Source organism: Anser cygnoides, chromosome 12 (assembly GCF_040182565.1).
Source record: "Anser cygnoides isolate HZ-2024a breed goose chromosome 12, Taihu_goose_T2T_genome, whole genome shotgun sequence".
Classification (NCBI taxonomy): Eukaryota; Metazoa; Chordata; class Aves; order Anseriformes; family Anatidae; genus Anser; species Anser cygnoides.
In genome coordinates, this window is record NC_089884.1 from 14,076,598 (window position 1) to 14,101,198 (window position 24,601).

Here is a 24,601-nt window from a genome sequence, read left to right on the forward strand (position 1 = left end):
AAACTTGATGTGATAGCTCAACAAGAAGGTGGGTTTCCTCATCTTACTGTGAGTCTGCAGTTCACTGCTCTGCTCTCTTGAGCTCAGCAATGTGGTACTGTTGGACCAGTATCTAAAAATGGGTCACCGTGCCCTTCTCCCATCCTGACCTGGCGATGAGGCTGGCTGTGACAGGTCCCCTGTGCGGTGCCCAGCACGATTTCAGCCTGTGCTGACAGAGGTGTCAAAGGCATGAGCCCTGGAGCTGAGGCCCCGTGTTTGAGGGGGCTCAGCACCAGCATAGGCAGTCAGGAGCCCCGCACCAGGCTACTGCACGTGCAGGCAATGCAAAAGGTGATCATGCTTAGTGAAATTGCATCCTGCATGTGCTGACCTTGCTGTTCACGCTGTGATGTAAAATCCTCTGTGCATGCACAATGTACAAATACATTTTGATAGCACTGTGGAAACAGCACAAAAATACATGAGGCAACGGCCTCAAAGTAGAGCTTATCCATCCTTCTGTCAGAGAAGGGAAGCAGATCACAAATTTTGTTGGAATAATTTACAGCTTTATAAAGAGAAGATTCTTGTGAAGACACTTTAAGACAAACCTGTTTTCCACTTCAGAAGGGGCAGAAGGAAAGAAAAAAAAGGTGGGATGGGGGAGCAAGGAGAAGGAAGGAGAGAGAAGCCAGTTCAGGAGTCACTGCCGTCATCTTCCATTTCAGTTTGGCACAAAACTGCCACGGGAAAATAAAAGAGAAGCTAATGAAAGAGAATTCCTTTGGTCTGGATATTAATAGCAAAACTGTCTACTACTCACTGGCTGGCTATTTTTATATTTGAAATCCAGATCCTGAGACATGTATCACACGGAAAAATAAGGAAAATGGCAGACATAAGTAGATGTTTCACCACAGATTGCCCTAGAAGGTAAAAACATGTTTTCCATCCATGGATGCTATTTCCACATCTATTTTTGCATAAGCAATTATAATGTCTATGAATATTAGATTCTTAAAATATCATTAGAAGCAATCTTGATCTGTCGTTGAGGTCTATGTGGTATGACATACTTGTGAGGTGATATGAGTTAAAAGTATATCGGGTTACAAGTAGAATCTTTATTTAGTTTTAATGACAGAAACATACTACATTATGAATTGAAACTATGTAGGTAATGAAACCATAAGATACAAACATTTCTAGAAAGATGCAAGGAAAAAGAAAGGATGTGAGAGAGTGGAATTTAACCTTAAAACGCTATTGACCTCATTTTCAGTGGTAGTAAATGCTCCCAGCTGCCCTGAAGAGGTGAGGGATTTCTAGCACTTTTGCAAGTGGGAACACAAGGCACTTGTTACCTGCAGGTTACAGAGGGTTATGTGCTGCTTTCATGCTGGCATCACCGTACATTCCGCCCTGAAGGTCATATGTTGGAGGCTGCGTTGCCTCTGAGTGAAACACTGAAGTCCTCATGGTGAAGGCAGTGGTTTTTTATACCACGAAGTGTTACGTCAGTTTTAACTGATGGGCCCACTGCTGAACTTTGCATTTGGAGAACAACTTTAAGCCGTCAGGCAGGCACAATGTTCCAGATTTGGTTTGTTTTATTCAAAGTGATTAATCTAATCCCCTCTTACTGTCCTTGTCATCTTGTGGTTCATGAGAACACTCTTTGCCTTCAGCCAGGGTCTGTACTTCTCCATCACTGCCATTTCCTGTTAAAAGGCAAGTGAAAGGCAAGTGAAACTCACTGGTAGTCTTTAATACTGGGAAAAGAAATGTAAAGCCCAATTTAAATGATACAAAGCAAGGAATTCTGTGTAAAAAAAAAAAAAAGAGAAACATTTTAATTCTTAATTTATTAGGCTTCCCATATAAATAAAAGGAAGAAGTGGTTGTTAACTAACACGGTGCATTTAAAGCTTTTTTGACAAGAGCTCAACAAATCCTTTATGTTAGTGTATGTACGCCACCTGCCTTTTACTCTGTGATTAATTGTATTGCTGTAATCTTACCAGGGCAAGCAACTGTAATCTTGCTGTCCCCTTCCCACAGGCTTGGGTCATCTGGCTGATTGCAGACTGATGACAAGAGTAGCTTATCAGTAGGTTCAGAGATAACCTCTTGTATCAAGGCTTTACGGGGGTTAGCTTGTTTGTCTTTGGTCTCCAAGTATCTTCCTGAATTAGAGGGCTCCATAAAGAAACATTCAACAAAGGGTCTTAGGCGCTCATTTTCTTGCGCTTTATGTGTCTTAGACACGTTCGAAAAAATTGTTGTTGGAACTTCTCCTACTGGATGCTCAAATGCGGTTTTATTGTTTTCCTCTAAGGCAGAATCGCTGTCATTTGTCATTTCAGAAATTATTTCAATATTTGGGTGACGTTGCTGTAAAGGCAGAAAATGTAATTGAAAATATATCCTTCTAGATATAACAAATGAAAGATAGGTAACTATCTCCTGAATCCATACAACAATTGTCATCCCTGATGTGCTTTTCTCCCAAAATGTATGGAAGATCTGCTTCACACCCACAGCTCTTCTCCTTTGCAGATTGATCCTGGGTTAACTGCATGGCAGACATTAGCCATGAGGTGACCATGAACTACTAACAGTTCAAAAAAGAAAAAAAGGGAATATTTCAGCAATTCAGCAATGTGTAGCCGCTAATACTTTTTTTGATCATTTTATCAAAATGAGTACAAGCATATTTAAAAAAAAAGATAGCTTTCATAATTGTGTAGACTAGATCAGAGTAGTCTGGCCCTTTGATTTACAACTTACTGGTTAGTTTCGATCCAACCTGAAAGCAAATTTATTTTTATGTCAGACAAAAAAAAACAAAGCCCCAGTTTCCCAAAACCACATGCTTCAAGAGCAAGCCACTGACAAGGGCAAGAGGATTCATGGGCTCAGATGTATTATTTTACCTTTGTCACAGCAGGAATTTAACCTTGGCTCTTCCACTGCTCAGGAAATGCCCTTAACTAGGAGGCTACAGGAATTCAGGGCTGGATTTCTGCTAAAGAACCAATGGTATTTCACATAAAGTGGAAGGTTTGGGCAGTGATGCAACACGACCAAGACTGAGAGGTCAACATTTCACCACTGTGACTGACACTTACGTTCTCATCTTCCAGGATCTCTCACAATATGCTGACTCTTACTACTGCTGTTTTTAAAATATTACTTACCAGACTCTACCCAGTGTCTAATCTAATGTCTAATCTGACTTCCTTTAAGAACCAAACACCCTTAGGAGCATGAGAGTTGCTAACACACGTTCCTTTATTAATCCTCTTTGTTCCCTGCCCTATTCCTTCTCTTATCTTCTACGTGGAGGCTTTGTTGGCCAAGACATTTTGCAATGTTTTTGTGAGGATGTGACCAGATGAGCAAATAAAACCCATGCCTTACACAAATGGACTGTAGGAAAACTTTACAAGTTCCTCCAAGCTGTTGCAAAAATGTGTACTGTATGTACTGTATCAGCCTGTCTCCAGCAGGGCAAGAATGAGCCATCAGCAACACTAGAATCAAAGCTGTCCTTTTAATCTTTTTTTTTTTTTTCTTTTTCCTCTTTAGTTTCTGTTTATAGTCTTGTCTAGCAGCTTAGTCTGAGCATAGCATGATGCTACTGGGGGCACGAACCAGTGGGGCTGGAATGCATTGTATATCAGTAGTATTAAGTGAAGCAGAGGAGTTTTGGTCTCTGTATTTTCAGTTGAAAAGTCTGATTTTATTCAGTAGTAGGCTATTGTACAATCTACTCAGTCCTTTGCAGCATATTAGTACTAGTAAATATATTTTATCAGTAATCTTCATTGAAAAGCTATATACCACTAAGAAGTTATTTTTATTTAACTGTTGCATTATTTGACCTTAGTTTTTCATTCTCCTATTTTTACAATGCAAAAATATAAAAAAAATCAAATTGAAAGAAGATTTACAGGTGGATATACAAGATGTGATGAAACATCCATTTTAGTTTATAAGTGCACAACTGATTGTGTCTTCCAAGACAGCATTTCACAACTCAGATTGCCCTTATTTCGCAAAACATTCATAAGGGAAGCTTCATCACTGGAATTAATAAGAATCTTACCTTTTGAACAAAGATTTCCTCTTCTGGGGGAAATTCATTTACATCTATAGCTTCTAAATCAGGCAGTTCCTGAAGACAATCACAAAACCAGTGGGAAAAGTTAGCTCTAATCAATAAAATATGTCATCCCTATCTCATTGGGGATCTTTTTCAACACAATGCTTTTCCAGATAAGAGGCCACAACTAGAAATACTGGACTGTCATCTTCTCCAGGATGACAGCTTTCTCTGTTAAGCATATGTGGGAAAAGTACAATTCATCTGTCTCCAGAAATAGCAGATGGGAAGGCAATAACCTTAATGTCATTGGAATGGTCTTTTCTACTCTGCTGTGTGACTAGGAGGTTAAAAACAACAACAACAACAAATAAATAAAAAAAAAAAGGAAGGAAGGAAAATGGATAAACAAAAAGACACTATAAAGATTTTAAAAGGAGATGTGGTTTATGTCTCTTAGCTGTTTCTTACTCATTCAGTAGACTTAATCTCAACTGTAATCCATCTTTACGGGTAACAGCCAAAGTAAGATCTGCCATCTATTTGAAACAATTTATCAGTAAATTCTGATAATCTAAACACAACTAATAAAATAGTATTTTACTGTGGAAGCCTTGTAATTAAGGAAGTGGAACAGTAAATTTGCTGAGAATTATTTTTCCTCAGGCAAGCCCAATAATTTCATGTTTACATTAAAAATATTATTTAAGACAAGTTACTGACATGAAAGCAAAACTAGGGGGCGGAAATACAAAATTACACGTAGAATGTAATACCTCTGCCAAATTTTTAATGCAGGCTAATACTGGTAAAAGCATCTCCTTAAGTAAGGTGTTTTTAGAGCTCACTGGTTTTGTGTAGCAACTTGCTTGGCATAGCAGCATCGGGAACATCTAATCTGTACATTTGGTGTGTGAAGACTATTACAGAATTAAAATCAACAAATAAAACGTGTTTCCTGATGTGGTTGTGGCTAGTGCAGCATGTCCTGAATTCAAATAGTTTTATAAGAATACGATGAAAAGTGTACGAATTAAGATTTGCAGACTAACATTAATGAGTGGAATTTGATGTAAATACGGATGTGAAATAGCTGTTAATCTTGTTGGTGAAAGTTATCCTGGTTTAGGTACACGGTATGTAGCTCAACCACTGCCAAGGATTATGCACAAAGACCAGTTCTTGCACGTTTGGCTTGTTTCAGCTTGACAGAGGGATGTCATAACCACTGCATTACAAATCCTCCTCCACTCTTCCCCCTTATATTACTACTGAGACCATCTACAGACTCCAGGATACAAACACTGACTACAGCGCTGCTTCCGAGCTTCTCACTCACAGCATCTTCTTGGTCATTCCCCACCATGTCAATGCTAGCTGTCTCCGGAAAATCTGCAGTAGCGTAAGTATTGGAGGCTGTTGCCAGCAGCTCTTGCCATTACTAAACATCAGTTGGAGAACAGAGTAGCACAGAACACTGAAATGTGTATTAGTATGTGATTTGTTTAATTTTATCCTTCTTGTTTAATTTTATCCTTAATTTTATCCTTAGAATATTCACAAGTGTTGAAAGAAACCCCACGTACATATGCTGAAGAGTTCTTTTTATACTATGTTACACAGTGGTGCCACACAGCACGAAGGAAAAAAAATCCACTGCATCTTTGAGATCTTCACCTTGTGGGGACCTACAGTATTGCTATGTATTTAAAGCTTTTGTTTCAGCCCTGTAAGATCTTCTTTGAAAAATAATATTGTATGTACTTAGAGTTGCTGCCAGTTCTCTCCACTGTCCTTGTTAAACTGATTATTAAAAATAGCTGAACAGGAAGATGCAGCAATGCAATAAGCCCTCTACTAAAGCAGTGAGTTGGGCCCTTCAATAATAGGATGGATTTTTTTCCTGGGAAATTAAGGACATAGAAAAGATATAACTGACCTTTCTAAAACATGCCAGAAAGAATTTAGTTAACAGTCTCTGTATAAGGGGTTAAACAGTATATTAAATGCTCTGGAAAATCATAAACTCAAAATTTTACTGTTGCTAATTGTGTCATAATCTGACACTGTCCGTTTAGCAGTAGGGTTGTAATTAGAACATACCAAATAGTATTCCTTTGCACTCATATTGTATTTTTCAGTGGTATTACGCATGCCTTCATGGTTAAATATTTAAATCATCAGATAGAAATCTCAGAAAATAGATGAATATATTAAAAATGTTAATCACTTAATATACGTGTGGAAAATGCAAATTCAGCATTTCTTGAAAATACACCTGAAAGTTTTATCTTGAGAACTAATTATATTATCTAATATTGCTAGCAAGCATTTACAATAACTGGCTGGCTATTTCTTCATTATGCTTTTTCCACAGTCATTTGCCTTTTCCAATGAATATTTCACTTGCGTTTTGCCTAACGGGACACATTTATTCACTGGATTATTTTTATTGTGATTTCTATTTTTCAAATAAAAGCCCCCATAACTCTCTCCACAGAGAAATCACCGAGCTAAAAGGTCAGCTTCAGGTGATCTACGGCCACAGGACAAACCAGAATTTGGTAGCCGTGGTAAATCCTTTCCACATGCTGGAAAGAATTAATACCCTACAACTTTATTGTTATTTCTCCTTTGATTCCTTCTACTTTTCCTAGTCATGGACCTTTATTATAAGTCTAGCCGTATGCTTTATTCAGCCAGGATGTTACAGGAATTAATTTGGGAGTAGACAATACCCAAATCTTAATTTCTCAAAATCTTAATCTAATACATACATCAAGACGAAGTTTCTCTGGTGTCTCTAGTTTGATCTGTTCAATTTCAGCATATTCACCCAGTTCAGGAACCATTGCCCTTTCAGTAACTGTATTCTCTCTTGGTAAATCTGAAGAATAAAAAAATAGCTAGTTGCAGAAAACTAACTGCATAAAAGGCTTTGTATGTTGCAACACTGTAGAACCAGACTGCTGGGAATCTGACTACTGTTGCTGAATTCAGTGCTGAACCCAGTGCTTTGTCTATCCATCATAATATTTGTCTCCCTTAAAATTTATAAATTAATATTTGCACTTTAATATATTCCATATATCTACAAAAGAAAAACATTCTTCCATGTGCGAAGGCACAGAACTGCTTCTTGAGTTACATCCAGCTTTTGCTGGCAGACAGAATACACAGTCTGTGGGAGCATGGGAAGCCTGTAAGCTCTACTGTGCTGTCACTAAACCTAGCATGTTTGAGAAGTGGAATTCCAACTTTACATATCAGAAGCTGCAAGCTGGGCACTCAGATTTTGTGTTTGTTGTTGTATTAAAAGAATATTCTACCCAGAATTACTTGCTTTTCAACTCACCACTATGGAAATCTAACGGGACATTTTTAGCTATGAATCAGCGGTTTTGAATCACAGCAAAGGGGAGTTACACTGAGACAGAGTTTGGCTTATCGTCTGTACTTCCCCAGTTTGGTTTCATTCTTCGCTGTGTACGTTACCATCTAGCTCCTTGTTGAAGTTTAAGTGTTTGTAAGAACTTGACATATGTGAATCCTCTTGAATTCTTGCAGGAATACTTTCAGGTGGGAAGTCTGTGTTATCTCCCCTGTCTGGTACAAGTGTTATCACTCCATCATGAGCATCAAAACTTTCCTTTCTAAATTTCTCAGTCTTCTCTTGAGTTTCTTGCTCTTCTGATAGATTTGATGTCTCTGATGTATTACAATTTCCATCATTGTTATCTGAATTTGCAGATCCTCCTACAAAAGAAATGAATTCATTGAAACTGCTGGGTTAACCTGCCATCACTTATTCTAGATATCCAAACTGTACACGGTCTTAGTAGCTTAGCCCAAGATATGCATCAAAAGCTCCTACTTTGTTTGAGCAGCTATTCACGGTTCGGCAGTCCTCCTAGCATTGCAGCAACGTTTTCCCATCTCAACTCCCCAGCATCTACAGTTCCCCAACAAAATCTCATCTAGAGAACACGCTGTAGTAAATAATTGTCTGGTATCTATAGTTAACCTTGAGAGGACTCACAAGTGACTACATTTAAATATATGTTTGAGTATTTTGACGGATCAACTGCCAAAGTTATCCTCTACTTTATGCAATCTACTAGGTTGCTGAAAAAGTTTTACTTGCTAATCAACTGTTTGACTTCAGAGCCTGTGAAAGCCAAAATGCACCACACAAATACTCTTCTGCACTGTAGTACTTCTTTGTTATTGTCTTCTGTCTTGTTTATCCTGAAATATGCATACTGCTCTAGAAAAGGCTAGGCTGGGGATTACTATTGGTCATGACTTTATGCCATCTTGAATAATGTGACAGGAGAATTTCTGGCATAAAAAAGGGCAGTAAGTCAGGGCATGAATACATGCTGGAACCACTACTGCCCTGACTAGCACCTGGTTGCTCTGGTATAGAGAACAACAGCTTGAAAAGCTGAGACAGAAAGTGGTTTGCTATGGTTTTGTTTATTTTATCAGCAATGAGAAAGGTGATGATTCCTTAAAAGCTTGCTGGTTAATCTAAAATGTGGTAAGATTAATGAAGTGGTTAGTATGGGAAAAGAAGATTCATAAGTACCTTTCAAAAATTGCTTGCTTCTGTATAGTTGGGAACTATTAATTTATTGTAAACGTTCAAATAAAAGCAGACATAAACTCTTCCAAAATATTAACCACAAACCTTCTAGGGTGGCTGTTGCATCTTCGTTTCCACATTTTGCACCTGCATCTCTTTCTTCCATATACTTTTGTCTTTTCTTTTCCTCTGCTTTTTGCCTGATTGCTGCTAAAGCATTGATGCTATCTTGGATTTTTTTTCTCTCTCTGGTTTCCCATTTTTCCCTTTCTGCTTTCTCAGCTTCAAGCCCTCCAACAGCCCAGGCTTCTGCACAGGCTCTAATGAAAACAAAAGAGCTCACTGCAATATAGTCGTAAAAGATTCTCTCTCTAACAGAAGAGAAATTTGAAATAGTTTGTAGCAGCATAAAGTATCATCAACAGAAACAAGCAAACAAAAAAAACCACAACAAACCATCAGATAGCAATACCAATCCCTTATGCAACCAGGCTGCACATCTACCTTATCTTGCATGTGAAACTGCAACAAAAGAAACAAAGATATCCAAATGCCAGTGATTACAACACCAAAGATCCATCAGGACTGCTGATCGTGGCTCTGCTTTCCCTGACACCTGTTCAGTTTCTGTTGAAATCAGGATTTGCTTCTGTGGCCTACAGACTTTGCGTAAAACAATTCTGTTCAATAATTAATTATCTTGTGGAAAAAAAAAAAAGAAAAAAAAAAGAGCTTAGTTTCTTTTAGGTATGTAGATTTATGTAGTACAATTCTATTGTAATGAAAGTTACCCACCCTCAATAAATTTTACCAGTCAGTCTTCCATTCCTTGCATGACAGTATTGCTAAAAACTGGATGTAAGATCATTAGCATTTGAGCCTTACTGCTGTGTAAAGATGTCTCTGTTTCTTACCTATCCTTCGGGAAAACTGGTCTGTCATCCAGATATGTTAGCTGTTTTAGTCGAACGGTAAGTGTTTTTCTATAATTAGTGATTTTCTTGATCACTTGATTTCCCATTAAATTCAGCACACGCTAGAGAAACAAAGGAAACAAATTTCAAAGTTCAGATTCAAAAAAATAACAAAAATACACACAACTTGGATATGTACTTTCCCTATCATTTCAAAAGCAAGTGGTAAATAGAACATCTTGGTTACTACAGGTAATCTACTAAAAAACTAAACACGTTTAATAACATTTTAGACCAGGACCTGGACCATTTAGACCATGCACTGGACTACGTGACAAAGCTTTTAAAAAGTATGCAACCATATACATGATACAAACCCTCAGCTGCATTCAGCTTACCAAATTAGGCATTGCCTCCAGAATAGTTATAATATTTGGATCACTTAAGTTGTTGTGGGAAAGATCAAGAACAGAAATACTTGGGCATTCTTGCAAGTGCTGTATGTCTTCCACTGTTTCTAACTTGTTGTGAGCAATCTGCAGAGTGTTCAGGATTTTCAGACAAGCTGTCAGACAAGAACAGCGCAATGAAAGGAAAGGTAAGAGTCACTGCTTCACAGTGATTTTCTGGAGCAAGTAGAATACTGCACTTTCAACATAACTGTTTATATTGAATTCTGGAGAGCTTTTTTCTGTATTTGTTGTTCTGCTTATATGTACTTTTTGGCTATGCCTCCACAGATCCTTTCTTCACCTCAAGAAATAGTTGTTTGTTTTAAGGATGGTTGATTGTTTCCAATTCACCTTTTGAACTAGTCAGTTACACAAAAGCAAGAGCTTCTGTTTCAAATTACCCTTAATGTAAACAAATGATAATATAGAGCATTTTTTTCTTTAATTTTCTGCTGAAGATGGAATAAATCCTTTCAACAGACATAAAAGATCTGGTAATCATGTCTGCAACTGCCAACGCACATCTTAACTGTAAAGTAAATGGTGAAAACCGGATCGTCAGCCTCTCTGCAAAACAGCTCAGTACTGAGATGGTATTATGAAGTGAGGAAATACTATATTGTTCTGGCTATCTGCATTTAAGTAGTTATTGTATGTTTTCTCATCTATTTAAACTGCATAATACATAGATTTGACTTCAATGGAAACCTTGTGGACTTTGGTATTGGATAGTGTACAACATTTTAACATGATTTAAAAAAAATCTTAAATCTACTGCAACTAACTGTCAAAGCTTAGCTCCTTATAATTTAAATATTAGCTCCTTATAAGTTAAAATATCTTGCACCAACAGTTCTTACAGAGATTCTCAATGGTCTTGACATAGTTGTTACTGATGTTGAGGGAATCCAGCTTTTCTAAGGATTCGAGATTTTCAATTCTGTTAATTAAATTGAGTTGCAAATAGAGGCAGCGCAACTCTGTCAGAGCCTCCAAATTCTCTATTTTTCTTAAGCCGTTGCATTCCAGCCATAAACACCTCAATCCAGTATACTCTTCAAGGTTCTCCAGTCGGTCAAATCCTGCAGAGAAAGACATTTCAAAATGAAATTGTATTGGCTAAAAATAAGTCTTTGGAAAAATACATTTATTTAATGTATTTAAACCAGTGCTGCTGAAACAGCCTCTGAGCTGTTACATTCAATTGATGGCAATATATCTGCTGATTCAATTGGTCCATAAAGGGAGAAAATGTACCTGTAAGGTACCTAGTTTGGTCTGTACCTTGCACAACCCTCTAGATTCTCAATAAATAATGAGAAAATAGCAAACACAAGGCCAAATGTAGAAGGTAGGTCTAGCATGCTGCATTTATTTAAAACATTTCTTATGCTATCATGGATAATCAGGATTTGGACTCGATGATCCTTATGGGTCCCTTCCCACTCGGGATATTCTATGATCTAGCAGTATAAAGCAAAAAACCTGCTCAAAGATCAGAACTGGATGACCCATGTTCATTCTAGCAATTGCTCTTTCTTTCAGTAGTATTGAGAACATGCAGTGTGTTTACTGTTTGTTTTCTTCCTGACTATTTTTATGTCTCAAAAGCTAATTAAAAACTTCTTTATACAAGCACCTTTAAAAAGAAAAAAATGCATATATTTTCTTCTGAAGGCAACCTAGACCGGCATGTTAATATATCATTTTTTAGAGGCTACCGTTTTGAAAAAATAGTCTTTCTTGGTTCCTATTAATCCTTTGAATGAGTCCCCAAAATGAATTAGGTCTATAATCAGTTCACTTATCTACCTTCATATTGACTTATTTTGTTTCTAAATTACATTTTTTTGTCAAATTAAATTATGTTTCTAATTTAAAAGAATGTTTTATACTTTACCTCAGTTAGCCATAAACTAGATTCCCTGCTAGAATACTATTTAAGAATGATAAATCTATACGCTCTTTCCACACCTTACCTTTATAATGCAAGTAAAGTATATCATTTAAGGATGGGGTCAAGTACAATTTCTGCTGCTTACAAATGTCTCGCAGAATCTTTTTTGTCATTCTAAAATAAAAATAGGAAGCAGAAACAAACAAAATGTATTTCAGTGCACATTCTGAAATCTTTGTTTTTTAAACACATTTTAATGCAACATAATTAATAGCTCTTTTATGCAAGAGAAATAGCTACAGCTTTCAAGACTATACTCAGAGCAAAAAAGCTGTTGATTTTTTTTGTTTAGTGTCTTTCCATTTCTGCCTGTCTGAAGTGTGTTACCAGGTTCTTTCTATTTCTACTATAAAAAAAGGAAAGTAGGTTGGGAATCTTCCTGAAAAAAGTAGTATGATTTTGTTAGATTCTGGTTCCTTCCTCTCCTTTTCTCCACTCTTTGCTGTTATATGACCCCAAATTATTTTCCATTTCTCAATCTCATATTAATGAATTTAACTTTGCATTTGCGGCTATAAGTATTTGTCTGACTAAATCTTGCAACAGTAAGATTTTCTTGGCAAGAAGATATTTTAAAAATGGAAAAAAAAAGCATTGAAGGCATACCTTTCATAATTATTTTTTATTTTATTTATTTATTTTTTAAATATAGTTATTTACCACACTGAAAACCTCAATACCGCTAAGGAACCAAAACTCTAATACAGTCATCTAACTAGTCAATTGAGTTCCTGGGGCAATATAAAATATGATTGTCAGCCAGTTACTGCTCCATAATTCTTGGAAGAAATGAAGGATTTATAAACTTTAAGCCAAATCTCTAAATATGTACTCTTTTCTTGCATTGTGAGCCCTGGTACATTATTGAATGCTATATGGCTGCAGTGTATTACACTGACTTTCATTGTGCTATTTACAGTAGCACTTAATCAAATTATCATCATCCTCAGGCAATTATAGGATCATAAAATGTATTCCTTAAGAACACTAATTATCTTATGCAATTGTTGCTCTCTGACATCATTCTTCGTAAGAATTTCATTTTGAAGTGTGCCAACCTGATTAGCCTGTAATGATGAAGTTTTCTATGTCTGCAGAGTCCGATCTACTTCCTGATAACTCAGAGAGAATCTCTAACTTGGCCTTAAAGGACTATAACTGTCTCCTATAGAACAGGCATGTTAGAGCCAGCAGCAACATAAACTTTCTTGGGGAAGTTTCCCTAACATATAAGCAGGTACAGGAATGGACAGTTACTTTTCATTGCTCCTTATGTATCATTGCATATCTAGACCATGTCACCAGACTTTCAGCATTGTCATGAAATAGTACGAAACATGGTTTTTAATTTTATTACAAGCAAATGTGCTTACTTGGAGAAAACAAGAGAATAATCCCATTTCACATTAATGAACAGCCATCACAGCCCATACTGGTTTAGTCTGGGTCAAAATTAGAGTGAGAGCTTACAAAGGAGTTGTACCTTACTGTTATCTGTCTGAGGTATCTCTGAATTCCCTCTGCTAAAAAATATCTTGACAAATGTAATATTTACATTGAGATGAACTTATACAATGTATCGTCTGAATTCATACTGAGAAATGATCAAATCCGACAAAAGACCCCCACAAGAGTTTGAACAATTTTGTTCAGATCCATTAAATAGACTACATCATGTATTTAAAAGGCAGTTTGCTACCGTGGCCATAAAAGAACAGTGTAAATACTAGAAATACCAACAATTCCTGATTTATCGATTAGTCTCAAGTTCATCTTCAAAATCATTCTCCTGAGTTAAGATTAATATGTAGAATAGTGAAACCCTATTGACTTCAGTGATGCCAAGATTTAAACAGAAAACATCACTAACTGATATATTACCTTACACAGCCCCCATTTTCTTCTGTCCTTTGACTGAATGAGCTGGTTACTGACTTGTGATCACCATCTGATTTTTGTTCATTCTGCTGATCTGTTCTGGACATACAGTTGAAGGCTTTCTCTTGAGTTTTAACATCTTTATTGTAAGAAAAAAACAAATTGCAGTTCAACAATATAAGTTGGGGAAAAAGGGTCATGTTCCCAATTACTTCAGAGAAATACCAAAGAACATTTGAATATGAATTTCAAGAAAAGATATATTACAACCAAGGCATTTGCTCATCTTTTTAATGAAAGGAAGCTTAACTTTCTATAGAAGGAAAGTAATAAAATAACTAGTAGCAAAATAAACTGCTGAAGTATTGCATTTGTTTAGATCCGGAAGTCAGGTAGTACCCACTAGTTTTAAAAAGGATTATTGCAATGTACAATGATAATAAAGTACTGGCACTGGTGCTCTTATGGTCTTAGACATCTACAATACATTACATTTAATTAAAAATAATCTGAGTTTAAGAAGACTGCTAGATTTGCATGTAAGATTTGCATGAGACCGTGATAATGGGTGTATCTGAGTTGTGGCAAACACTGTTTTTTTGTCTAACTATCAGAAAATTACCTTTTTGCATTCTTTCAAGGGTGTCTCCAGTGCTATACTCATTCAAATTGTCTTTAGACTGTGTTTGAGTAATTGCATTTTCAATAGTCTTCTCTTCAGATTCTTGCTCTGTACCTTCTAGTTGTGCTCGTAGTCCTGACGCTTAAAAAGAGACAGCAAAAACAAAATGATTGTACCAGATCATTTACATATGGCTGTAATTAAAACTTCTAGAGGTCAGGCTAGATGTATGACTGCAATACAAAAGGTGTACCTCCAGAAAAAGAAAAATAAAGAAACTGAAAAAAAAAAAGAAAAAAGCACAAGAATATAGGTAACGGAGTAAGTCTCAGTTCTAGCAAGATTTTCAGAGACTTTAATGGGAGAAAGAATAAACTCACCTTGTATCCAGATGAGTGACAACAGACTTGATACCATTTAGGCTGACCCAGTTCTCTAAACGTTCCCTAAATTCACCCTAGCAAGCCAAGTGGAAGAGCTCACCTGTGTTGACAGAATTTATTTCATTTTCTGTGTGGGTCGCATCGTTCCCCGTGCTGTTCGGAGGCTCTCCCGCCACCCCTTGGGCAACGACCTCCGCTCCAAGGCCTGCGTCCGAGTCTCCATTTTGCGCTTGCATTTTATGAGATGTGATTTAGACAAAATCAACTCAAGTCGGTGTTTGACTTAAAATCCAACTGCCAGACAAGCTTTCTAAAGGCTTTAGCAGGAGAACCTGTTATAGATAAAAGACAGTACAAGATTATCCAGCCTGCCCAGCAACAACCTCTCACCGTGGAGGCCCCGAAAGGCACATGCCTCATAGCAGTGAAGAACACAGTGAAGACCCCAAAACACAGTGAAGACCCCAAAAGCAGAGCAAGTCGCTTTTTTCCTCTCAGGGCTGGCAAGCCGAGGGGGCAGGGATGCTGCTCCTCCACCACACTGCCTTGCGCTGCCTGCCAGCGAGCTGTCACCTGGCGAGGACTGCGGGTGCTGTTACACTTCACCCCCAATGTCCCTGAGGTCAGAGAAGACCTCAAATTAAACCCCCACTTCCCTTTACCTGAACCCAACACCCGACTTGGCGTTCCGGGCCGGGGATTCGAACCTGTGACGCTAGGGGTCCGCTGAGGAACGGGCGGCAGCGCGCTCCCCGCCCCAACAGCCGCTGTCGCCATGGCGACGCCGCGCAGGCCCACAAGGCCCCGCGGCCTGGCTACGGTAATGGCGGCGGCGTGGTCTGAGGGAGAGGCCGGGCGAGAGGTGGCCCCTGAGGGAGGCGGCCCCTGAGGGAGGCGGTCCCGGCAGGCAGGCGGTCCCGGCAGGCAGGCCGCTGTCTGGGGGTTGATTTTCCTCTGGTGCAGCCCTTTAGGGTCGGGGGGGGAGCGTGGGGGCCCGGGGTGCTGCGGGGGGGAGCGCGGTGCGTGTGGGGATACAGCGGTGGCAGGCTGGGGGTGCGTGTTTTAAAGTGTATTTAACCGCTAAAAGCGCTGTGAGCTGCGTGAAAGGCCGGGGAAAGGCTCCTGAGGCGTTTGGAAGGCTGGAGGAGGAGGGAAGGGCCCTCAGCCTGGCTGGCTGTGCTGGAGGAAGCTTGTTGCTATGTGTTGAGCTCTCCCCTGCTGCTTATCCCCACTTTTGTAGGTGATTTTGGTCGTCCAAAGGCAGTTTTTGCACGTTGAGTTTCCCTTATCTGCTTGGGCTTGGATTGTGTCATTCACAGGATCGTAGATCCATGTCTTTACAGCCCAACGGATAAGTAAGCCCTTGAGCATAGTCTAAGCAGCTGCTGTTAATGTCCTTCATGGAAACTTTGTTATATTCTCATACCTACAGGATTTTGTGTTATTTCATTTTTAATTACCAAGGTTTTTGTTTGTTCTTCTGGAATGTACTGCAGATTGATTCCTAAAGATGCACTGCTTCTATTATTTCAAGTGTTGCATCACTTTTGGTGGGAATATGTTGAAAGACATTTTTCAGTTGCCGCTCCCTGATGTAGCACATAACTGAAACTGCCAAATCTCAATGGTTTGAACAGTTTATGTGGCTGAAGAGATCATAATTGCCTGCTTTTTCTTGTTTTTCTTAGGCTTTTGATCACCATGGCTGCAGTGGATTGTTTCTACCTCCTGTACAGAGAGATCAGTCGTTCTTGCAGCTCTTATGTAGAGGCCCTGGCTTTAATTGGAGCTTGGTACACAGTCAGGAAGTGCATGACTCTTGCCTTCAACACCTACAGCATCCTCAGGCTTCACGTTGTTCCAAAGCTGGTTGGTGAGATTGATCTTGTCAAGCAGTATGGAAGATGGGCAGTGGTCACTGGTAAGAGACTGAAGCAGCATATTTGCTTATGCTTATATAACATGTTGTATCAGTCCTGTAAAAACTTGCTGGCGTACATCGCTGGGTGAGCCTTATGGCACAAGCTGGGGCCTGTATTGACTTGGGTTGGTGAATACAAGTTAATTTGCTTGAGCAGTGATACTGTAGTCAGTCAGGGACAGCAATACAGTGCCTTAGTAAATTCAGGTTCTCAGTGTGGTGACTGACTGCTGAAAAAGAATCCCAGAACAACTTTTCCCAGAAATTGTAAGCTCCACCCCAAGCACGTGTAAGGGAGCATGAGACTCCATAAGCAACCTCAGAGAGAGGTGCAGCCAATGTATTATTTTTGCTATGGGATTTTCACATGTGCTCAAGTTCTTCAGGAAGGTTTAAGTCATGCACCTCTGACATCCTCTCATAAAGGTTCTACTCGAAGTGCTCTGCTGTTGTCATAGAAATAAGAAACTTGTATGAGGTGCCATTGCAGAAGGTTGCTACTGACATTGTTATCTTTAGTGTTATTCAGCATATTCAGTGCCACGTCATCTTCAGAGAAGGGAATAAAGCTGCAATTAAAAGAACTGTCGAAATAGAAGACTGCAGCTGTTCTGATTTTCACACTGCTGTTCTATTTTCTATTAATAACAGGTAGCACCGATGGTATCGGGAAGGCGTATGCTGAAGAACTGGCAAAGCGTGGTGTCAACATCATCTTAATCAGCCGAAACAAGGAGAAGCTGCAGACTGTATCTAGAAGCATATCTGAAACATACAAAGTGGAAACAGATTTCATAGTAGCTGACTTCAGTAAGGGGCGTGAGGCTTACCAAGCCATTAAGGAGGGCCTGAAAGACAGAGAAATTGGGATCTTGGTGAATAACGTAGGACTGTTCTATACCTACCCGGACTATTTCACTAACCTGTCTGAGGACATGCTGTGGGACATGATCAACATAAATATTGCTTCTGCTAACATGATGGTGCACATTGTGCTGCCAGGCATGGTAGAAAAGAAGAGAGGTGCAATTGTGAACGTCTCGTCTGCATCCTGCTGTCAGCCCACACCAATGTTAACAATCTATGGAGCCTCAAAAGTAAGTTAGGATATGATATTTGATGATAAGCACTGAAAAGTAAAAGCATTATAGGTGGTTTTTTAACATGTTCAGCAAAGATATCAAAACGCTTGAAAGTTTTCTAGGGATTTGTTCATGTTTCACGTATTATGCTGCACTTCTTTTCCTCCCCATTAATGGGCTTTGAGACAAGGTCTGCTGTGTGGATTATGTGTGAACTGCAGCATAAAGGTACTTCTAGGAGAAGTGTCATATTCCTCAGAGGAATGATGTTCAAACCAATAGTGGCAATTCTATGACCCATTGAAAGGCTGAGGAATTTCTTCTCTCTTCTGTAGCTGAAAAGTGTGCAGGGATATCTCAAGGTACTTGCAGGCTGGTTATTTGGTAGCAAGAGGTATTACAGTCGTGCACAAGCTGTCACTGCAACAAGAGCTGTGGCAAAAAACAAACAAACAAAAAAAACCAACAACATGCTGCTTCAGCAAACACCAAGGGGCTAGGTGGAGCAGAAGGCTTCTTATACCTCTGTCCTGTACCATACTTAGAAGCAAAAAGAACTTCCCCGTAATTTTTCTTCCTCAGGAGATCCTGACATTGCTGAATAGGATGGGATAACTAGATAATGCTGAAGTTGCCCCTGAAGTGTGCACGGATGCAGACTCGTGCTGGATAACTTGCTGCTTAATCCCACTGAGAAGCAGCCGAGAAAGTAGAAAGATCTCTTCCAGATCCAGTTGTCTAAACCCAAAGTGATGGTTGCTTCTGCTGTTGGTTGCTGCCCTCTGCTGGAGCCTAACCTCCACACAGCCTTGTTCCAGGATAGCTCTTGCAAGTAGTTCCTTCTGCCTGGAGCAAAACCAACTATATTACCCCAAAGTATAACTCCGTGTGGATTGTCTTCAGTGTGGAAACTGGCTCAAGATTCCTGTTGTGGAGCATCTGTCTCTTGGTTATGCTAAGTGTATGTAGAACTGCACTCTGAACTATATCAATGAAATGGCCTGAATGAAAAAGAACAGAATGAAACCAAAGGTCTACTAAAACTTCTTGCTTTAACCAACATCGTTAATCCAGATCCTAGATCAGCAATCTGGTTTAAAGCATAGTCTCCGGTTTGGCACGAAAGTGGGAACAAGGTGCTCTGGCACCTTAAGCTTCCTTGTGCACTAACAGTGTGGGGTGTTCAGAGTGGTTGGTTTGCATGGTTTTGGTTTTGTTTTTTTTTTCCTGAAAGCAGGTGTAAGAACGTCAGTAGAAGATGCTCATTCAACAGTTGGTTGGAAACCATGCTTTTGAAAGGCCGTTGAGGATAAAAAAAAAAAATAATCATTCACAAGCAGAGTCTAAGATGTTCTTTCAGATTTAACTGGCCAGGCAGCACAACCGCAGCTTCAGTATGGCATCGGGGGCGCTCCCCTGATAAGATTAAGCCATGATCATTTTCCATTCTGATTCCTGTAACCTTAGTTTTCAGGCTTGTGCTTTCTCCTGTGATTTGGTAAAAGTAAAATGAGATAAAGGAGATGATGCAGATGCACACGAACAAATGCATGCTTAATTTTGTGCAAGGGAGTCCCAGCAAGTAATTAACCGGGGGAAGATCGGTTGAGTGTGTAGTTCACCTGTAAATGTTTTAAAAAATGGGACTTTTTTTTTTTGTCCTTTTGACAGTAATTAACTTAGGAATGTCTTCTTCAATGCCCTCAGACTGAACAATATAAAAGTTATATAAAAGTTTCTGTATTGGTTTTAGGCAGAAATTCATGGGTGGTTTGTTAATTTCACATCAGAAAGCTAAGCTGTCACTTTCTCCTGCAAGGCACTGTATTGTTTTAGGTCCCAGCAAACAAACAGCAGCAAATAGAAATGTTGGTCAAGCTTTAGAAATGTATATTTTATGGTCTCATCTTTTAAAGCTAATGTTTCAAGTATGCTACAACTTTTCTGTGGTTTTACTAAAACCCTGCAGTGAGACTTGATTGTAAAAACAAACAAAATTGAATGTCTTCTGCTTTTGTCTTCCTAGACCTACTTGGACTATTTCAGTAGAGCACTATATTACGAATATGCCTCAAAAGGAATTTTTGTTCAGAGTTTAACCCCATTCGTCATCGCTACAAAAATGGTATCGTGCAGTAGCGTTACATCAAAGAGATCTTTCTTTTTTCCTTCTGCTGAAGAATATGCAAGTCATGCTATTTCTACCCTTGGGTTATCCAAAAGGACCCCTGGTTACTGGAAGCATTCAATAAAGGTAAGAAAATTCATCCAAATATTTAGTGCTTGTCAGTAGAAAAAAAGTAAGCTGTTTACTTTCTCAAGAGTCCAAACAAAAAACATGGCAGTATTCTGAAAGAGTACGGCATATACCATAAGACCTAAAGGCATTGTGCCATGTTATCTCACTAATTCTGCTCAAAAAAAAAGAAAATGTTCAGCCATGCTTGTTTTTAGAATGAGACAGTGAATCCAATTTCTAGTTGAAATATGCAACAAATGGGAAAGAGACAACACTTTATTCAAAAGCGGGGTACCTCATTGCACTTGCTGCTTGCGTGTCACGTGTCAAACCTATTGGCTCTATAGCATCAAGTAGAGAAGAAGGAACTGAAGAAATGTAAATTACTCCAAAGCGAAGACCAGAAACGGGAGGGATTCTGGCGAGATGTGGGAATTAAAGGAAGTAGACAGCATTGCTGTTGAACAAATAAACCACTTCAATATTTATTTGAAGAACTTAACTATTGTGCTGTATTCACTCCTTCCAAAAGGGCTGAATAAACTTTGGGGGGGGGGGGGGGGGGGGGGGTGGAATTTAAGGTTTAGTTGCTCATGTTTGAACAGGTACTGTTGTTCTTTGAGAAACACAACATTAAGAATTTGAGAAACTGTTTAATAGAATATATCTTAACCAGCTCCTTCCTCTTTTTTTTCTTGTTTCCCTGTGTCTCTTCACAGTTCGCAGTGGGTGAGCGTCTACCTGAATGGATCTGGGCGTGGTTTGCACAGTACTTTTTAAGAATTATACGCAAGGAAGCTTTAACGTGCAAACTGAAATAGGAATATCTAGATGTCCAGCATAGATGAGTACTATATTCTGATCAGAGTGCTGCAAAAATCTTACGTGAACCATGGATTTACTATAATTTATCAATACCTTGCTAAACAAATCGTGTGTAAACTAGACATCAGAAGTCTGGATCCTTCCTGCACCTTGGTGTTAAATATCTCCTCCTCTGCATTCCTCCAGGACAAAGGGCTGATCTTGTGGTGGTTAATCTCAGATCACTTTGTCTTTAAGGTAATTGTACAGGAGTGGGTGTAACTGTCATTCTGACAGTAAATAACTGCTTTTTGCATAGTGCTACATAACATCAACTTCTAATGGTGATAGAATTTGAGAATTCTCCAGCTGTGGCAGAAATGGGCCCAAAACAAATGATGCTGTCTAAAAAGACGATTCTAGTCAACTGAATTAAGTCTCATTAATTCACAGTTTTGTGGAACTTTTTGGGTCTTTTAATTGGAAGATATTTGTGTGTTTTAAGTGCAAATGTTGTTGGTTTTGAATGATGTTATTTGAGGTACTTCTCAAAATTGAAATGTATGGAAAGGTCATAGTGAGTTGTTTAAATGACTGAGAAGGTCATACAGAGCTGTAAATGAATTGGAAAATAAGTTTGGTTTTCTTTCTTATTCTAAGCGTGAATGATCTGGATCATGCATCAACTGTTCCTTCAGCAAGCTGAAGTGTGGCTGGAGAATAAAGAATGTAAAACCATATTAGCTAAAGAAAAATAATGAAGAAATAAATGCTTTGATTTAAAAACAGTGGTTGGTTTCCTATGATAATAAAAAACACGTTTTGATGCTGTATGACTTATTTATATAAAAAAGGTGTATATATGTATTTACTACAAGTCATCTGGTGTTATACTGCTTGTATTTCTTGCAGACTCTAAATCTTGAGAGCTGTCCTATCTAAAAGAAGCGTATGATTTAATACAGAATAATCTAATACTTTTTCCCATCCAGTGAGATACTCTCAGTTGAGGTGACTCGGTTTCTAAATAACTAATGACTGTTTCTAAATAACTAATTTGAAGTTGTGCCATATGAAATCTTGACTAAAACTCGTAAAAACCTTGATTCTTAATACAGTGAAACTAGCCCCCCCTTTCATAACTGTGAGTGCTCTGTTGAGGTACCCAGTATAGCTGCTGCATTGCAAGAGAAGAAAAATGATTGTTGGTTTACTGTACAACTGTAATTTTTTGTATCAAAGGAGCTCTCTCCCTTGACATTTGTTCCTGTTGTGCTCCTGCAACCCAGAGTACTCCTTTTTTTGGGGAAGAAGGGGAAGAAGCAGGAGCAGGCAGGGAGGGATCAGGGCAGGAACTCGTGAGCGTGTTTGGTCTGCATGATCTCCGGTTAGCAGACCACACTCAGCTGGCCCTGACAGCTGTTTGTTTCAAAAGTATGTATTAGGTGTGCCTAATGATGACTTACACGTGTTCAGAAAGGTGATTTAAAAGAGGCTGGGTGAAAAATGCATTTATTTTTAGCAAAGGCTTACTGTTATGAAACTGTAAAACACTTCTATTGCTCTCCTTTGTGTTTGGCTTTGTCACTCCCTATTAACAGTATCATATCTTCACATTTCTTTACGGGAGTTAAAGTCCATTCAGTCATATCTGAATAATCTGATTTTCAAACAACCGTTCTCCGGAGTAATGCTGAGCAGCAACTCCTTTCATTTTTTAACATGCAAGAGAACGCAGCTTGTGTATTTACAATTCCTCTTCCCAAAAGCAATCATGTTATACAGCTAAGAGCATTTAGTAAGCTACAGGGATATTAAATGCGTGCACTATTAAGTCATAGCCCCGCAGCTATTTGTAATTTAACCGTTTGAAGCTCTGACCCACCAAAAAAGGGGGCAGAAGAACGGAAGAGTTCTTCAGCTCGTCGAACTTCTTCGAGCTGGTCCCTCTTAAAGTGTGCTCCTGGTATTCCAGGAGCAGGTGGGCGGTAGGACCCCTCTTTCCCTTTCCCCCCGGCAATTTTTAACGAAAACCGACCGAAATCTCCCCAGCTCTGAGGGCGGAGCGGGATCACCTCAGCGGCCCCGCGCCGCGCATGCGCCGGGCTCTCGCGAGAGGTGGGGGTAAACAGGGCACAAAATGGCGGCGGCGGGGCCCGGGGCGGCGGTGGAGGCACGGTGAGGGCGGCGGGCGGGTGGCGGCCGGTCCCTGCGGGGCTGCCGCGTTCTCTGCGCCTCCTTTATGAGTGTGGGGAGCGCCGGGCCCTTAGAGCGAGCGGTAACCGGGCTGGGGGTAGCTGTTGTTTGCGCTCCCTGATGCCTGCACCCCCCGGTGCTTGCACCCCCGCTTCGCTGCGGAGCCCGCAGCCGCGCTCCGGGGGCTGCTGCCGGGGCTCTCCCGGGGTCTTCCCGTGCCTCACGCCGGCCTCCGCCCCCCAGCAGGGGCTGGGGGCTCCCTGCTGCTCCCTGCGAGGCCTCGGGCAGGGGGTAACGGGCGGTAAATAGCGGAGAGAGCCGCGGGCAGAGCGGCCCCGGGCCCGGCCGTCCCCTACAGTCTCCGCTGGGGGTCCCAAATTTTTTTTGGGGGGGTACGTGCCTGGGGGCTGCTTTTTGGGGTCCGGGGGTTGCTTTTTGGGGCACGGACAAATCCCCAGCTCTCTGTGTGTTACGAGGGAGTCACACGCTCCGGGTTGTCAGCACACTGCTCCTTCGCTCGGGTCACCCTCGGATGCCATAGTTGTGTTTATTTTATTTTATTCATCTCTGGAGTTGATTTTTGGTTTTATTGCCGCGTGGGTTGTTAGCCCGCGATGTGATAAGGTGTGCAGAGTGCAGCCGAGCTCAGCAGTTAGGGTCCTGTGACTGCCTTCAGCTTAGGGATGAAGAGAAAACTTTGTGATCGCAGCCTGGTCTGGTGTTATCCCTCAGGTGGAAAGAAATGGAAATGCTGTTGCTGTGACAAAGAAATACTCGAGGGTTTTAAATAAGAGGGAAGCACCAGATGTCACGTGAAAACTTGATGCATTTTGTTCAAGGATTTGCTCTGGGATTGGCCCGCTATTCTCCTAAATGGTGTGAGGTCCTTAATAAGGTTCCTGCTTTTCAGTCCTGGTTGCTGCGGGAATGTGTTGTTCTCTGTGGCTTTTCCACGTGGTCTGGCAGACCAGACAAAAATGTTTCTCTTCCTTCATATTTTAATGGCTTTTTAATTATCAATTGCTGGTTAAACATTAGGAAATCTTTTTTCCTTTTTTTTTTTTTTCATTTTCTTGAACATTTCTTCTGCTTTGGAACACAAAGGGAGGAAGCTTCCCTTCCATGTGGAAAACACTTCCAGTGTTTAACTTCACATTACTACAATTCTGATCTCTGCCCTGATGTTCTCAGGTTGTGGTAATGCACCTCAAGAAAACTTGAAAGGCTTCTTTCATGCTGATAATCTCTTTTCAAATATAGGGAGTGCAGATTTGCTTCCTGTAACAGCATTTCTTGTCCTCACCAGCTCCTGAAATAGAACTTAAACCTGATTCTCCTTGTGTCAAATTATGTACCGTAGCAGTACTTTCATCTGCCATATTCCTGATGTGAAGGGAAAAAAAAAAAGCTCTGCTTTTTTGAGTGTCTGGATGCTTTTTATCGTGCTAGTACTTTATTTTGCTTTTTATTTTTTC

At 39.8% G+C, this 24,601-nt stretch overlaps 2 protein-coding genes across 11 annotated transcripts; one reads left to right on the top strand and one right to left on the bottom strand.

Moving 5' to 3' along the window:
- Nucleotides 1-1,032: 1,032 nt before the first annotated feature.
- Nucleotides 1,033-15,720, bottom strand: DNAAF1 (dynein axonemal assembly factor 1). 3 transcript variants are annotated; one of them, XM_013192425.3, is made up of 14 exons: nucleotides 15,592-15,720; nucleotides 14,985-15,216; nucleotides 14,502-14,642; nucleotides 13,883-14,018; nucleotides 12,024-12,115; nucleotides 10,905-11,126; nucleotides 9,991-10,157; nucleotides 9,593-9,714; nucleotides 8,784-8,998; nucleotides 7,586-7,846; nucleotides 6,868-6,977; nucleotides 4,094-4,162; nucleotides 2,004-2,376; nucleotides 1,033-1,703 (listed from the first exon to the last, which is right to left on the bottom strand). In XM_013192425.3, the coding sequence occupies exons 2-14, from the start codon at nucleotides 15,118-15,120 to the stop codon at nucleotides 1,606-1,608; spliced, it is 2,142 nt and encodes a 713-aa protein (XP_013047879.3). In that variant the 5' UTR covers nucleotides 15,121-15,216; nucleotides 15,592-15,720; the 3' UTR covers nucleotides 1,033-1,605. The 3 variants fall into 3 exon arrangements, with proteins under 3 accessions (XP_013047879.3, XP_013047878.3, XP_013047877.3); XM_013192424.3 differs by lacking the exon at nucleotides 15,592-15,720 and adding an exon at nucleotides 15,300-15,504; XM_013192423.3 differs by having other exon boundaries at nucleotides 1,034-1,703; nucleotides 15,547-15,679.
- Nucleotides 4,213-21,811, top strand: HSDL1 (hydroxysteroid dehydrogenase like 1). Of its 8 annotated transcripts, none has more exons than XM_067004696.1 (5): nucleotides 4,213-5,492; nucleotides 16,573-16,805; nucleotides 17,457-17,902; nucleotides 19,914-20,141; nucleotides 20,846-21,811. In XM_067004696.1, exons 1-5 carry the CDS (start codon nucleotides 5,455-5,457, stop codon nucleotides 20,945-20,947), a joined length of 1,047 nt encoding a protein of 348 aa, XP_066860797.1. In that variant the 5' UTR covers nucleotides 4,213-5,454; the 3' UTR covers nucleotides 20,948-21,811. The 8 variants fall into 8 exon arrangements, with proteins under 8 accessions (XP_066860797.1, XP_066860803.1, XP_066860798.1 ...); XM_067004702.1 differs by lacking the exon at nucleotides 4,213-5,492 and adding an exon at nucleotides 15,681-15,704; XM_067004697.1 differs by lacking the exon at nucleotides 4,213-5,492 and adding an exon at nucleotides 15,717-15,841.
- Nucleotides 21,812-24,601: the final 2,790 nt, after the last annotated feature.